At 39.1% G+C, this 14,516-nt stretch overlaps 1 protein-coding gene across 5 annotated transcripts in view; it reads right to left on the bottom strand.

The window, feature by feature from the left end:
- LOC131204156 (mucin-2-like) overlaps positions 1–14,516 on the bottom strand; it is an 87,042-nt gene that overhangs the window by 48,676 nt on the left and 23,850 nt on the right. For 4 of the 5 annotated variants that reach the window (XR_009156547.1, XM_058195090.1, XM_058195076.1 and 1 more), the window contains exons 2-3: positions 6,518–6,847; positions 4,663–4,971 (exon numbers count right to left, since the gene is read on the bottom strand). Coding sequence is in view for 4 of the 5 variants with exons in the window: in XM_058195090.1 (XP_058051073.1) it covers positions 4,663–4,971; positions 6,518–6,847 (639 nt within the window). In the remaining variant the exon portion in view is untranslated. The remainder of the gene's footprint in view (positions 1–4,662; positions 4,972–6,517; positions 6,848–14,516) is intronic. The other variant, XM_058195067.1, reaches the window with a different exon arrangement.

The raw sequence follows: 14,516 nt of genomic DNA, 5'->3' as shown, positions 1-14,516 counted from the left end.
AAATAGGGGAAAAAATAGTAAGTGAACACCTGTCTACCCTAGAAGAGTTCAAATCATCAGGACCAGATGGATTACACCCCAAGGTTCTGAAGGAACTGGCAGACGAGATCTCAGAACCACTGAACTATATCTTCCAAAGATCCTGGAGCACAGGGGAACTGCCAAAGGACTAGAAAAGAGCTGATGTAGTTCCCATCTTCAAAAAAGGGGAAAAAAACAGATACAGGAAACTACAGACCTATCAGTCTGACCTCAATACCAGGGAAGATTCTGGAAAAGATAATCAAGCAACAAATCATTGAACACCTAGAAGCAAACGAAGTAATAACCAAAAACCAACATGGGTTTGTCAAAAACAGATCATGCCAGACTAATCTCATTGCATTCTTTGATAAAATGACAAAATTAGTGGACCAGAAGAATGCTGTCGATATAATTTACTTGGACTTCAGTAAAGCATTTGATAAAGTAGACCATAACCTACTATTAGATAAAGTAGAAAAATGTGGGTTAGACAGCACCACCACCAGATGGATTCATAACTGGCTGATCAACCGCACTCAACAAGTAGTCCTCAATGAAACTACATCCACATGGAGGGAAGTATGCAGTGGAGTACCCCAAGGCTCTGTTTTAGGCTCAGTACTCTTCAACATCTTCATCAATTACTTGGACGAGGGGATAGATGGGGAACTCATCAAATTTGCAGATGACACCAAGCTGGCAGGAATAGCCAACACTCCAGAAGATAGGCTCAAGATACAGAAAGATCTTGACAGACTTGAACATTGGCGGTAACTAAAAAAGTGAAATTCAACAGTAAAAAAAATAAGGTTTTACATTTAGGCAAAAAAAACCCAAAATGCAAAGGTACTGTATATGTGGTACCTTGCTCAATAGTAGTAACTGTGAGAGGGATCTTGGAGTCCTAGTGGATAACCATTTAGATATGAGCCAACAGTGTGCAGCAGCTGCTAAAAAAGCCAACACAGTTCTGGGCTGCATAAACAGAGGGATAGAATCAAGATCACGTGAAGTGTTAATACTTTATAATGCCTTGGTAAAGCCACACTTGGAATATTGCATTCAGTTTTGGTCGCCACGATGTAAAAAAGATGCTGAGACTCTAGAAAGAGTGCAGAGAAGAGCAACAAAGATGATTAGGGGACTGGAGGCTAAAACATATGAAGAACGGTTGCAGGAACTGGGTATGTCTAGTTTAATGAAAAGAAGGACTAGGGGAGACATGATAGCAGTGTTCCAACATCTCAGGGGTTGCCACAAAGAAGAGGGAAACTATTCTCTAAAGCACCTGAGGGTAGAACAAGAAGCAATGGGTGGAAATTAATCAAGGAAAGAAGCAATTTAGAACTAAGGAGAAATTTCCTGACAGTTAGAACAATCAATAAGTGGAACAACTTGCCTGCAGAAGTTGTGAATGCACCAACACTGGAAATTTTTAAGAAAATGTTGGATAGCCATTTGTCTGAAATGATGTAGGGTTTCCTGCCTGGGCAGGGGGTTGGACTAGAAGACCTCCAAGTTCCCTTCCAACTCTGTTATTATGTTATGTTATGATTCCATAACTTCACTCAATGGCCCAGCCCAAATCTTCAAATTTCAAATGATTTCAATGATATCTCTGTAAATTTATCAATATGTTTAATATTTTGTTTCATGAGGGCTGCAGACATCCAGCCAGCGTTCTAGTGTTGGGGAGTGGGAGGTGGCACCATGTTGCAGACTTCAGTATGACTTTTTATATGACTCATTTTTCTTCTTTTAAATGCAGAAATTGAAATATAGAATAGAATAGAATAGAATAGAATAGAATAGAATAGAATAGAATAGAATAGAATAGAATAGAATAGAATAGAACAGAATAGAATAGAATAGAATTCTTTATTGGCCAAGTGTGTCTTGGTGCATACGCTCTCGGTGTACATAAAAGAAAAGATACATTCGTCAAGAATCATAAGGTACAACACTTAATGATAGTCATAGGGAAACAGTCAATATAAATCTTAAGGATACCAGCAACAAGGTTACAATCATATAGTCATAAGTGGGAGGAGATGGGTGATAGGAACAATAATAGTAGTGCAGACTTAGTAACTAGTTTGACAGTGTTGAGGGAATTATTTGTTTAGCAGGGTGATGGCGTTCAGGAAAAAACTGTTCTTGTGTCTAGTTGTTCTGGTGTGCAGTGTTCTATAGCGTTGTTTTGAGGGTAGGAGTTGAAACAGTTTATCTTATCCAACAAATATCCAACAAATCAACTTAAAGAAAGCTAGTAGAAATTAATAAACCCAGAGCAACACACCTTCAGATTAGCTCTGCCCACATATCAAGTTTGTGCCAAGCAGTGCTGGCAAAAACATTCTCATGCAGTGAACAAAGCTGGCATTGTTATTATAACTTCATCCATTTTAAGTTGTAAAGTCGAGTCAGTGCAAGACTATGTTCTGCATTGTCTTAATGATTTCATTTAATGGGATACAATACTTTAGCGAAAATCATTTGCTTGTTTGTGGACTTCATTTATGTCAAAAGAAACTATTTCTCTGAACTTAGCAAGCTGCGCACTCAGACTTTTACAGTGAAGGTTGCCAAGCTACACTTCTAAAAATGCGAGAGAGATGGATTTGAATTATTTGACAACTGTGCGGAGTAACTGCAAGCAGAAAAACCTTAAAAATACTTTGTTGAAGGCCTCTTCAAGTCCTAACAGAATTTCTCTCACACAAACAGTGGAAAACAGATAAAAGAAAAAGCAACTATTCCATAGAAAAGAGCAGCTGTAGAAAAATGAATTTAAAAAGATACAATGCTTGCCAAACTGTGTTACTTGGCAGACTTATTCCTGATAATTTCCTGATAATGCTCCATTTTGAAAAGAATAAAAGAGACAGAAAGGAGAGCTAAGGAAAGGGAGCAGATCTGAGGTATATATATTAAATGCTATTATTGTTGTTGTTGTTGTTACTATTATTTCCAGTGAAGATTTCCAGACCTAGGGCCTTACACCCTAAATCAACAAAACAAAAGGCAAAACAGTAACCTATCCACATATGAAAAAAGATAATCAGTTCTGCACTATAAATGTATTTCATTTTGACATCTAGATTGAGAAAGTTTAATATTTTCCAGCAATTATTGAGACAAAGATTGGGATTTTGTTTACCTGATAATTATGGATTTTCCCCAGTTTAGTTTACTCAGTTTATATTCCTTTCCTACCGAATCCATGTTATATCAATTGAAGTTCAGGAGGACTGTCTTAAAAGAAGTAGGTCTGCATCAAGAATATTGTAGCAAACTAATTTTGATCTAAACCAGACATGGGTGACCATAGTTGACCAACCTAGGATTGATGGCAACTGGCACTGTAGAGCAGGGGTGAAATCGACTTACCTTCCTTACCCGCTCGGAAGTCCACACGCCCCCCGTGTTCTCACTTCACTTGTGTCACATGCACACTCAGACTTTCTGCACATGCGCAAAATCTTCTGCATATGTGCAGAAGGTAAAAAACACATCACTTCCTGGTTAAAACTAGGAAGTAATGACACCCGGGCGGTGGGTGTCGCTGGTGTTTCAGCGATTGCTTACCGGATCGCCGAACCACCGGCCACGATTGCTACTGGATTGCGAGATCCAGTCAGAACCGGGAGCATTTCACCCCTGCTGTAGAGGCAATGGTGAAAACTGTTTCACACCACAAACTGCAATTTGGAAATCTGCAATATGGCAGATTAAGGAGCATTTTAGATTGTGCGTTTACTCTTGAAGAGAAAATGCAGACCCATCTAGCACATACTGAATGTCTAATTGCCTACTGAAAAACAACACATTTGTCTTGTCCAGATTTAATGTCACCCCTTTCACTTTCATCCAATCCATTACAGGTAGTCCTCAACTTACAACAGTCCATTTAGTGACCGTTCAAAGTTACAATGGCACTGAAAAAAGTGACTTATGACTATTTTTCACAGTTACAGCCTTTGTAACTATGATCACTATGATCATGTGATCAAAATTCAGATGTTTGGCAACTGGTTTACACCTGTGACCGTTGCTGTGTCCCAAGGTCATGTGATCCCCTTTTGCAACCTTCTGACAAGCAAAGTCAATGGGGAAGCCAAATTCACTTAACAATCAGGTTACTAACTTATCAACTGCAATGATTCCCCTGACAACTGTGGCAAGAAAAGTCATAAAATGGGGCAAAACTCATTTAACAAATGTCTCCCTTAACAACAGAAATGTTAGGTTCAGTTATGGTCGTAACTCAAGGACTACCTGTACCAAATTAGAGCTACATTCTAGAGCAGAATTTTCACAAGTACCCAACCCTATTCTTTGTAGTCTTTTTTTAACCATGCTGTCAATTATAGGTGGTAGTCTACCATTATTTTAAGGCAGATAACCCAATGAAACCTTTATATGAATTCCAGAAAAACAGTTAAGAAAAAGGGTGAAAAAAATGAAAAATCTTGCCCCAAAATAGGTGTCACACCTGTATCCATTTGCATCCATATTGCTATTCTTGCAATCCAAGATTGCCATGAAGTATAAAATGTGAACTCAAGGCCACTCTGCTGTATAGCATCACCTGCTTTTTCTGACAGTAAGGAATAGAAAATATGGAAAGATACATACTAGTTTGTGGAGAAGTATAAGACTGAGTAAGCACAATCCTTGTTAAAGAATCAGGGTGTCTGGCATTTGATGTCCTACTTTGGGATATTGGGAATGTTACATGAGATGACCATTGGGTCTGACCAGAAGATGTAGCAAGTTGTTTTCGAGTAGCTGGCTGTTTTCCAGTGAAATTCTTTCTAAGAAAGCGGGAAGTCCTTTCTGAACTGTGACTGAATGTTGCTGAACTGCTCGTGTCTGGAATATGAAAACTGGACGTTGTGCTGTCTTCATCCCAGATATTAGCTGTATGGTAGTTGCTTCCAATGGCTGAAATAAGAAACAGGGCTGTTTCATTATGTCCTTCTTCATTTGTTTATGATTTAAATTTCTAGAGTTGGCCACTTATCAGTTACACTAAGTGGCTAACAAAGAAGGTTCCCCCCCCTACTTTTGTGTGCCACCCAGAGTCCACTGGAATTTGATGGCCAATAAATGTAAATAAATAAATAAATAATAATTTTGAAATGATACATGAATGCATTGAAATCTGTAATAAAAGACAGTTATACCAAGGAAAGAAAATCTCTTAAATGTAAATATAATAGTAGTATAGTAACTAACAGCATACAAACTTTTCTATTTTAATTGGGTTTTTTTTAATGAAAAGCATTAAATGGAAAAACATAAATAAACTTTAACCCTGGGTAAGCTGACATATGTTTCAGAAGGGGATGAGGAGAAACAGACTATTTTTAGTCCAACATTTTTCTTATTAAAAGATGCATAAAACGTATAAAATGTTTTTCTATTGTTTGAGTAGAAGATTATAAGCAAAAAAAAAATGAATACAAGGGATAGTGATACTTAATTTTTTGCTTTTCACCAACACGTCTCAATTCATAAATGAAGCCTCTCTCTTATGATTATGTCATCAAAATCAGTTTTCTGTATGAAGCAACGTTTTTAAGGTTTTTACTCATGCATATGCCTAGAGCAAGGATATCCAACCTTGGCAACTTTAAGGTTTGTGGACTTCAGTTCCCAGAATTGATGGCTGGCTAAAGAATTCTGAGAATTGAAGTTCACAAGTCCTAAAAGTTGCCAAGTTTGGCAACCCCTGGCCTGGAGCATAAAACTCTAAACACAAGTATACAAAAATGGATATCTGGTCTGTTCCTTCCCATTTGGGATACAGGAAAACGTTTAAGTTCTTCTTATTATGTTAAATGCAAGGAGGGGGACATGCTGTAAGTGGATATTTGAATTTGGGGCCTCTGGTGGCTCAACAGACTAATGCAGTCTATTATTAACACAGCTGCTTGCAATTACTGCAAGTTCAAGTCCCACCAGGCCCAAGGTTGACTCAGCCTTCCATCCTTTATAAGGTAGGTAAAATGAGGACCCAGATTGTTGGGGGCAATAAAAGTTGACTTTGTATATAATATACAAATGGATGAGACTATTGCTTAACACAATGTAAGCCGCCCTGAGTCTTCGGAGAAGGGTGGGATATAAATTCAAATAAAATAAAAAAAATGTTTTTGATTTATTTATTTGTATTTTCTATTTGATTTATTTTGTGGGTGGTCTTTATTTGGCGGGGGATTCTGATAATTCACTACCATGTACCTTCTGGCATCATGGCATACAAATAAATAAATAATTTTGTGATCTGCTATGCATAATAAGTAGCCATTTTATTTTTTAAAAAGTGTGTCCAGTTATGGTATTTATTTTATAAAAATATCCACAAACACATTTTGAAAACTCCCATCTTCCCTATAAGGTTGCCTAATCATATAATACATTATATTGTTTCAGTGTCTTTCCCCTATTTTAGGTCAACAGTTCAGATACTGATGATGAAACTCACCTGAATATTTTTTCTCCAAAACTGGAGAATTTGCTGTCTTGGGAGTCACTGATTCAGATTCGGCAATACCTGCCATATTTCGTGAGGCACTTGCTCGCTTGGTTTGTATCATTTGAGATAACTGTGGTGTCACGTTCACAGATCTGATTATTTTGGTGTAAGATGTGGTACTTCCTGTTGCAGCTACAGATGCCGAAGTTAAGTTGGTCCACAACGTCCTTAATTTATCATTTTCAGATGTACTGGCTTCATCTAGACTCCGTATATAGGAAGTGGAAGTCTTTGCTTCAGTGTTTGGACTATATACATCATTTTGTCTGGTCGTAACGGCTAAAGATGACATGAAGAAAAAGAGAACAGAAACAAGGCTGAGGTGAAATTTAATAACTCTAAGCAAGTCTATATTTATTGATGGATGGCATACATTTGCATTTGAATCCTAATATATGACTGCGCCAAAAGGAAGTTTGGCAGAATAACCTGGATGGAAACTTATCAAGGATGGATGGAAATTAATCAAGGAAAGAAGCAACCTGGAATTAAGGAGAAACTTCCTAACAATGAGGACAATTAACCAGTGGAACAGCTTGCCTTCAGAAGCTGTGGGTGCTTCATCACTGGAAGATTTTAAGAAAAGATTGGACAGTCACTTGCCTGAAATGTTACAGGGTCTCCTGCTTAAGCAGAGGGTTGGACTAGAAGTTCTCTAAGGTACCTTCCAGCTCTATTCCAATTGATATAAGTTTGAGTACATGCAGTGATGAAATTCAGCCAGTTCTATCCGACTCGAGCGAACCAGTAGTGGTGGCTCCGGGAGGCTCCGCCCACCTGCGCAGACATCATGACGTTGCTTTTTTGCGACATTTTAAACCTCTGTGCATGCGCAGAGGCTTTGCGCATGTGGAGATGACAGCGGGCACGAACAGAGAGAGCGCGTGCACATTGGCGAACCGATAGGGAAGGTAAGTGAATTTCACCCCTGGGGTATATGCCTATGTATATAGAAGTAAGTATGGATATATGCTCATGAATGGCAAAAAGTAAGATCCATGTTGGTCATATGCATATTGGTGTTATAGGATCTACTAAGTCCCATTTTACGCCTTCCCTGCCTTAACCCTTTGAGTGTGAAGTTCAGTCTACAAAGTCTCCCATTCATGGAAACAGTTTCTGAAGCTCACTTAGGTAGCAGACTAATATTCATGGACTTCCTTGGACTTTCTTTTCCTGGTTCTGTTCCTGTCACTATGATCTCCTAAATCTTGACTTTGATTATGCTCAAGTGCCTTCTTATTACCCGGTTTTTCTCCTTGTTCTGGTTCTTTTGCAGCTGATTGCTGGCTGACCTACTAAGCCCTTTAAACCAGATTATATGAACAATATAAATGATTGTAAGTTCCTGTTTGCTTCACATTTCTCGTTTCTAGAACATCCATTGGATTAAACAAGCAGAACATACTGGGCTTTAATTAAGTTGTTTTTTTTTTTCATAACATACCAGCATCTGTTTTGTTTTTTTTCCAAATAAACACATACCTCAACATCACCAGACCCTTTGTTTTTGTATCTTCCTCATTCTGTGAGAACCCTAACATTCATGAATGACAGGACTTTGGAATTTATATTGGTTTTCTGATCTCTCTCTCTCTCTCTCTCTCACACACACACACACTAATTTAACCTTTAAATATTTTTCCCATCCATACAAAAGGGTGTTTAAACAACACTTGAAGATAGTCACCAGAAATGGGCATGCTTTGGCAATACTGAGAATTAAAGGTTATCCATATGGAAAACTGCCTTGACTTGAAACATAGAGGCAGGAAGATGTGCATCCTAACAACATATTCTCAGAATCACAAATGTGCAACTCTGGGAATATGTTACCTGAATGTGTGTCTTCCTGCCTTGGCATTTGAAGTCAAGGTAATTTTCCATCTGGCCAACTTGGTGTTATGGATTTCCCTCACAAGATGAAAGTCATGCTTTCAGAAGGGGAGGGACACACAAAAATGACCTGCTTGCTCAGGGGTGAAATGCTCCCGGTTTGGACCGGATCGGGCGATCTGGTAGTGATTGTGGCAGGTGGTTCGGAGAACTGGTAGTGATGGCGGTGTGAGACTCTGCCCATCCGCCCAGGTGTCATCACTTCCTGCTTTTAAAAGGTTAAAAAAAAGGCTCTGACGATCCCAGCTGTGGCGCGTGATTGTCAGAGCCTTTTTTTACTGGGGTGGGGATGTGGGGGGAGTCCGTTTTTGTTCCCAGCAAGCTTCTTGCTACTCAAAGTTGATATTTTGTAAAACGGTCCTTAGATTAAATAAATTTGGTTTTAAAAGCGCCTGACGTATTATCAATGGCGTGGGATGATATTATATTTAGTTTCTTGGATATTTTTGTCTTTGTTGTACCTAATCCAGAATCCTGATGATGTTAGCTAGTTGTGGTAATGAAATGTCTTCAAGAAAACAACCAAGCTCAGAGAGAGCAACAAGGACTCCTCATTTCAACCCCGAGAACCAGAGGTGGTATTCAGCCAGTTCTTACGGGTTCAGTGAACCAGTAGCGGCAACTGTGGGTTACTGCGGGTGACTGGACGTAATGCTGTCCTATTTGGCCATGATTTTGAGGCCAGGCACATCCACAGAAGGCGTGCCTGCGCCTTCCGCACAAAGCGCATGTGCGGAAGGCTGGTCGCATGCATGGAAGGCGCGCACGGGCGGGGAGAACCAGAGGTAAGCATATGTGGAACCCACCGCTGCTGAGAACAAATATTCTCCTTTACTCAATCCAGAATCCATCGGGATTTGGGTGAGTTATAAATATTATTAAATAAATAATTAAAAAATAAAACATGTCCCCACTTAACAAACACTAGTTGGGACCAACCTGAGCACCCAGCAATTTGCCTCCTACCTGAATCTGGACCTCAGTATCTGATGTGCAGAGAAAGCCACTGATTCTGTCTGCAGTTAAGCAGAATAAATTAGCTATATGAGCACATGCAAAGGCAAAACACATACACCCTTCTCCCTTCGTTTTCAGAAAGCACCTTGATCTCAGCCTGCCTACTGGCAAGATCCAGAATGCCTTGTCCCAGCAAATGTCATCAATTACACCCATCTAAGTGGTTCTTATGCAGTTCTAGTGGAGGGTACATCTAATTCAGTATTTTAGCAAGGCTCCAGAATGCTAATGATATTATATACACCAGCAAATCTACGTATCTATCATTTTGTAATGTAAAACCTTACATTTCACAAAAAAGAGAAGGGTAAAGGTAGTTGAGGAAGTCTCCATTTTTCAGAAGTATAAAAACAACCTGAGGTAGGAGGTGTCAACAGAAAGGAAGTCCCAACAGCATTCCCAACACCAGTGAAGGTGATGATACATGCTCAATAGCCACATAATGCTGACTAACTGTTATGAAAGAACAGTAGCGAATTAAAAAAAGGATATGAAAGGGAGTGTCCTTAAAAAAGGGCATGGCTGACTGACAAGAATAGAATAGAATAGAATAGAATAGAATAGAATAGAATAGAATAGAATAGAATAGAATAGAATTTTTTATTGGCCAAGCATGATTGGACACACAAGGAATTTGTCTTGAACAGAAGCATTTCACAGCACAGTATGTTGCTGAAAAGTCCAATTTGGTTTGCAAATGTATTTCAGATTTATAAATACCCGTTTTATATTTCTCTTTTTCCAAGCATAAGAACTGTAACCTATACAATTCCATTTTCTCCCACAAGTATTAGTTTTTCTTATCTTGGGATTACTGGCTTTTATGCGTGCAGCTAAACCAACAGGAGAGTTGCAAGATTCAGCCTGGGCCAATTATTTTGCATTTTGCAAAAGCAAATTCCACATGAGTTCAATGATGCTTACACTCAGGTTAGTGCTGGGAGATTTTAGACTTAATTCAGGGATGCTCAGCCCCCAGGTTACATTTCCTCCCTGATAGTGTCCCTTTGATCGGAAAAGAGATACGTGGCCCACCATTATCAGATCAGGAAGCTGAAACTGGAGATTGTGCTGCAGTGGCAAAATGGAAAGTACATATTCTAGAAGTTTAACCAAATTCAAGCAGGAAGTGCTCCCGTTGTATACAATTATCACAGAGCAGGTCAGATTTAGACATCTGGAATATGGTCTTTATGATTTAAATAGAAACCAACAACAATTACTGTTTGAGGCAAAGTTGAAATTTTTAAACTGTGGCTAGTGGTTGGGAATACAAATGAAAGGGAGGACATATCCCTAAAATGCAATTTATTTTCTCTTTTTTATGCTTTTAAAAATGTAAATGTAGTAGGGGTTTTTTTTGTTTTTTTTATTTATCTTGCTTTTTCCTACTTTCTTTGTACATCAATATTTTAACAATGAAACATGGGGACAAAGAAAAAGAAATTGCCACTCTGCGGGCTTCCAAACCCTTCCCTGAGCATGCAACCAATAACTGCAAAACAACATTTCTTCTCCTCTACTGGCATGCTAGTAAAGTAGATATCCACTAAAAAAGATCTTTCTCCAAGAGAAGAAAAACCCACTTATGACATCAGGCTTAATTCTAAATCAGGACATGAATTCTTCAACATTATTTCAGAAAGGTCAACTATAAAAAACTGTTCAAGCTTGATCTCCTACTTAATGCTTGTTGAGAAATAAATGGACTTGCACTTCGGATTCTGTTCCTTGTTAATCTGTTGGAAAGACTCAAATTAACTTTAATAAGCAACATTCCCCAGAGTGGGATTACTGAATGGAGGCAATGGAATGCAGCAGTTGTTAAACAGAAACATCACAAATATTTGAAGAACGTTCAACAAAACTTTTTTTTAAAAAAGGTGGCTTACTTTTTTTTTTAACCACATAGATGCAAGTATCTCATTATGAGTAAAGTGCTCTTTAGTTTTGCAAACCTAGTAACATTATTTTCAAATTCCTTTCTGGCCTCTGTGGACCTATCACCTGTCTGCCTTTTGTGCAAATCATAAAATATTTTCTTATTCTTTTTATTTTTATTTATTACTCCTATTTGCAGATCATTCCTGCTGCAAAATTTCCTGCGTGTTGCTTTCTGAAATATAACAAAATTGCTGAGATTCTCTGTTTTTGTTTTTGCTCAGCTCGTGTACACTGCTGAGTTGCCATAGACTTTTTGAAGATAAATAATAAATGTGTGACATAAAGTGTTTCTATTACTGTTAGAATATTGTCATTTTAAAAAAATGGTTACCAAGACAAATATGGTTTTTTTTATTAGAATAAAATATGAAATTTAATATGAAACAAGTTATTAGGAAAGACAACCCATGCGATTTTAGCTAAAATAAATAACTGCATATGTAGTCACAATCTTCAAAGTTTGTATAAGCTACTTGTCTTCAGCACCTATCCTTTAAAAATGAACATCCCAGTTAAGCATCTAGTTGTGTGGTAGATGCCATTAGAATGGCATGTTCTGGGTGGAACTGGATCCACACAAGCTGGTATTATAACTATAGACCTCAAGAAACTCAGAAATGGTACACTCTTTCTAAAATCCAAAAGGATCTCCACATTTTATAGCAAAAAATATGCATTTAATTTTTAATATGTAATATATATTTAGACTGGCAACTGCTTCATGACCTGGAACATGAAAAAGCATGCACTACAGCTGAGCCTGAAACTCTTAGGCCTTAAAAATATCTATCGAAAGAACTGCCATGTTAGATAAAAATTAAGAAATATTGACACGTCATTTCCAACAGGAAGATAACTTTAAGTAATGAGAAGGCACATTACTCAACCTGTCAGAGAATCACTGAATTGTAAAGAGCTGTTCGCCCGGTCAAGCTGGCATTTTTTCACTGCAAGAATCCAAATTAAAGCGTTCCAGGCAAAATAGATGGTTTTCTGTTCTCTATTCGAACACATTGAGGGCTATTGCAGTTGTTCTTTTCCTTTTTAAAAATCCATTTCATTTCTATCCCACGGTTTCTCCCAGAGGAGCACAAATTACAATAGAACAGTAGCACAGTTCTTGTTGGTCATAAATAAAATCTATACAATGACCAAAAATAAAAACCAGGAAGCCTAACTACATTATCAAATTTAGCTATTATTTACAGGCATTTCCTCTGCCACCCCTCCTACCTTCTCAGCCCCATGTGATCAATGCAAATACCCTTTAAGTGCTCTCCCCATCTTTATAAGAGGAGACCGCTGGGATGGGGGGAGAGCAGGAAGGGAGGGGGGCTTAGAGAAGTCACTTTCCACCTTCCCCATTGCACAGACTTCTTTACCCTTCTAGATTCTGAAAAAGGGGGTGTGTCGGGTTTAACGCAGTTGCTGCAATGCTGTAAAAATTGTTGCCTGCATCTTTGAATCGGATCCTTTGAAAAGGATCCTTTTTTAAGGTTGTAAGCCGCCCAGAGTCTCCTCTCATCGAGATGGGCAGCAAACAAATTTAATAAATAAATACTTTCTCAGTAAACAGATAAATGGCATCCTTTAGAACAGGGGTGTCAAAATCAAGGCCCGGGTGCTTGGATCTGGCCCACGATGCTGCCCTGGAAACAGCAAAGGACCAGCTCATGGTGCCTCTGCCAGTGAAAACGGAGCTCGGAAGTGCCACATGCATGCTTCCTGGGCTCCATTTCCAGTCACGACAGCCTCCTGCAGCCCTCTGCCAGTGAAAACGGAGCTCGGGAGGGCCGTACAAGACCCTCCCGAGCTCCATTTTCACTGGCAGATGGCTGCAAGAGGCTGTCATGACCGGAAACGGCGCCTCGATGAGTGAAGTTGAGCTGGCCATGCCCCCCACCCCCGGAGGTCAAACACAACTCTGATGCGGCCCTCAATGAAATCGAGTTTGACACCCCTGCTTTAGGACAAACATTTGAGGTGTTATTCGTGTCACTAAAATAAATCTGGATCGATGAAAAACTTTGCTCCAATCTGGGAAGAAGAAGAAGAATTCTCACGAGAAAAACAATTAAAACCTGATGCTGACCAGAGCATTTGCAATCTGGAAAATCAGCCCCGGTGCTCAGCCCCTGACAGACTCTGTCCTAGAGGTAAATCTCAACTCCTTTCATTCCTGAGTCTGTTCAGGAAGTCTTTAGGAGTAAGATTGAGGCTGAGAAAGAAGAATAACAAAAAAGCTCGGCCTATCCTGCCTCACAGTGAGGGCATAGTCAGCCGGCTCCTTTATCAGCTACTAGGGAAGCGTCTCTGGGCTGTGTTTTTCAAACATTGCTGCGGATGTAATGATTATGGGTGGAGGCTGTTTGGGAGCCAAGGGAGTTTATCCGAACAAAAACTTCAGTCCTAAATCTGGACTGTTTCAGTTTCCTTCCTTGTTCTTTCCCTGAAAAGAGCAGCTCTGAGAAGGAAAAAATAGATCCCCTCAGAGCAGAAAAGCAATTCTATGGGACTTTTAACATGTGGCTAATAATCCATTGTATTCATTAGAAAGCAGGAAATAGAATTAACCTTTTTTTTTGCCAAATTGGCAACATGTTAATTAGGCAACACCCAATTAGAAGATAAAGGTAAAGGTAGAGGTTCCCCTCGCACATATGTGCTAGTCGTTCCCGACTCTAGGGGGTGGTGCTCATCTCCGTTTCAAAACCGAAGAGCCAGCGCTGTCCAAAGACATCTCCATGATCATGTGGCCGGCATGACTAAATGCCAAAGGTGAATGGAATGCTTTTACCTTCCCACCAAAAGTGTCCCTATTTTTCTACTTGCATTTTTTATGTGTTTTCAACGGTTGGTTGACAGAAGTTGGGACAAGTATAGCCACATGCCTGCTGCCATTTTCATAAGTCATGATAACTGTCACCAGCGCAACTTCCTTGATCATTGTCTCCTGAACTAAAAGTTGCAGGTAGCACTCTATGCATTTTTGTGCGGGCAACACTGCATCACTTAGATTAAGGGTAGTTGCAGATCCATAACATACTGATATTCATCTATAGCATGATATGACTTTCCTAGGAAGACCATT

Source organism: Ahaetulla prasina, chromosome 1 (assembly GCF_028640845.1).
Source record: "Ahaetulla prasina isolate Xishuangbanna chromosome 1, ASM2864084v1, whole genome shotgun sequence".
NCBI classification, from domain to species: domain Eukaryota; kingdom Metazoa; phylum Chordata; class Lepidosauria; order Squamata; family Colubridae; genus Ahaetulla; species Ahaetulla prasina.
The sequence above is the reverse complement of the archived record's forward strand: the minus strand, read 5'-3'. Positions and strand labels throughout refer to the sequence as shown.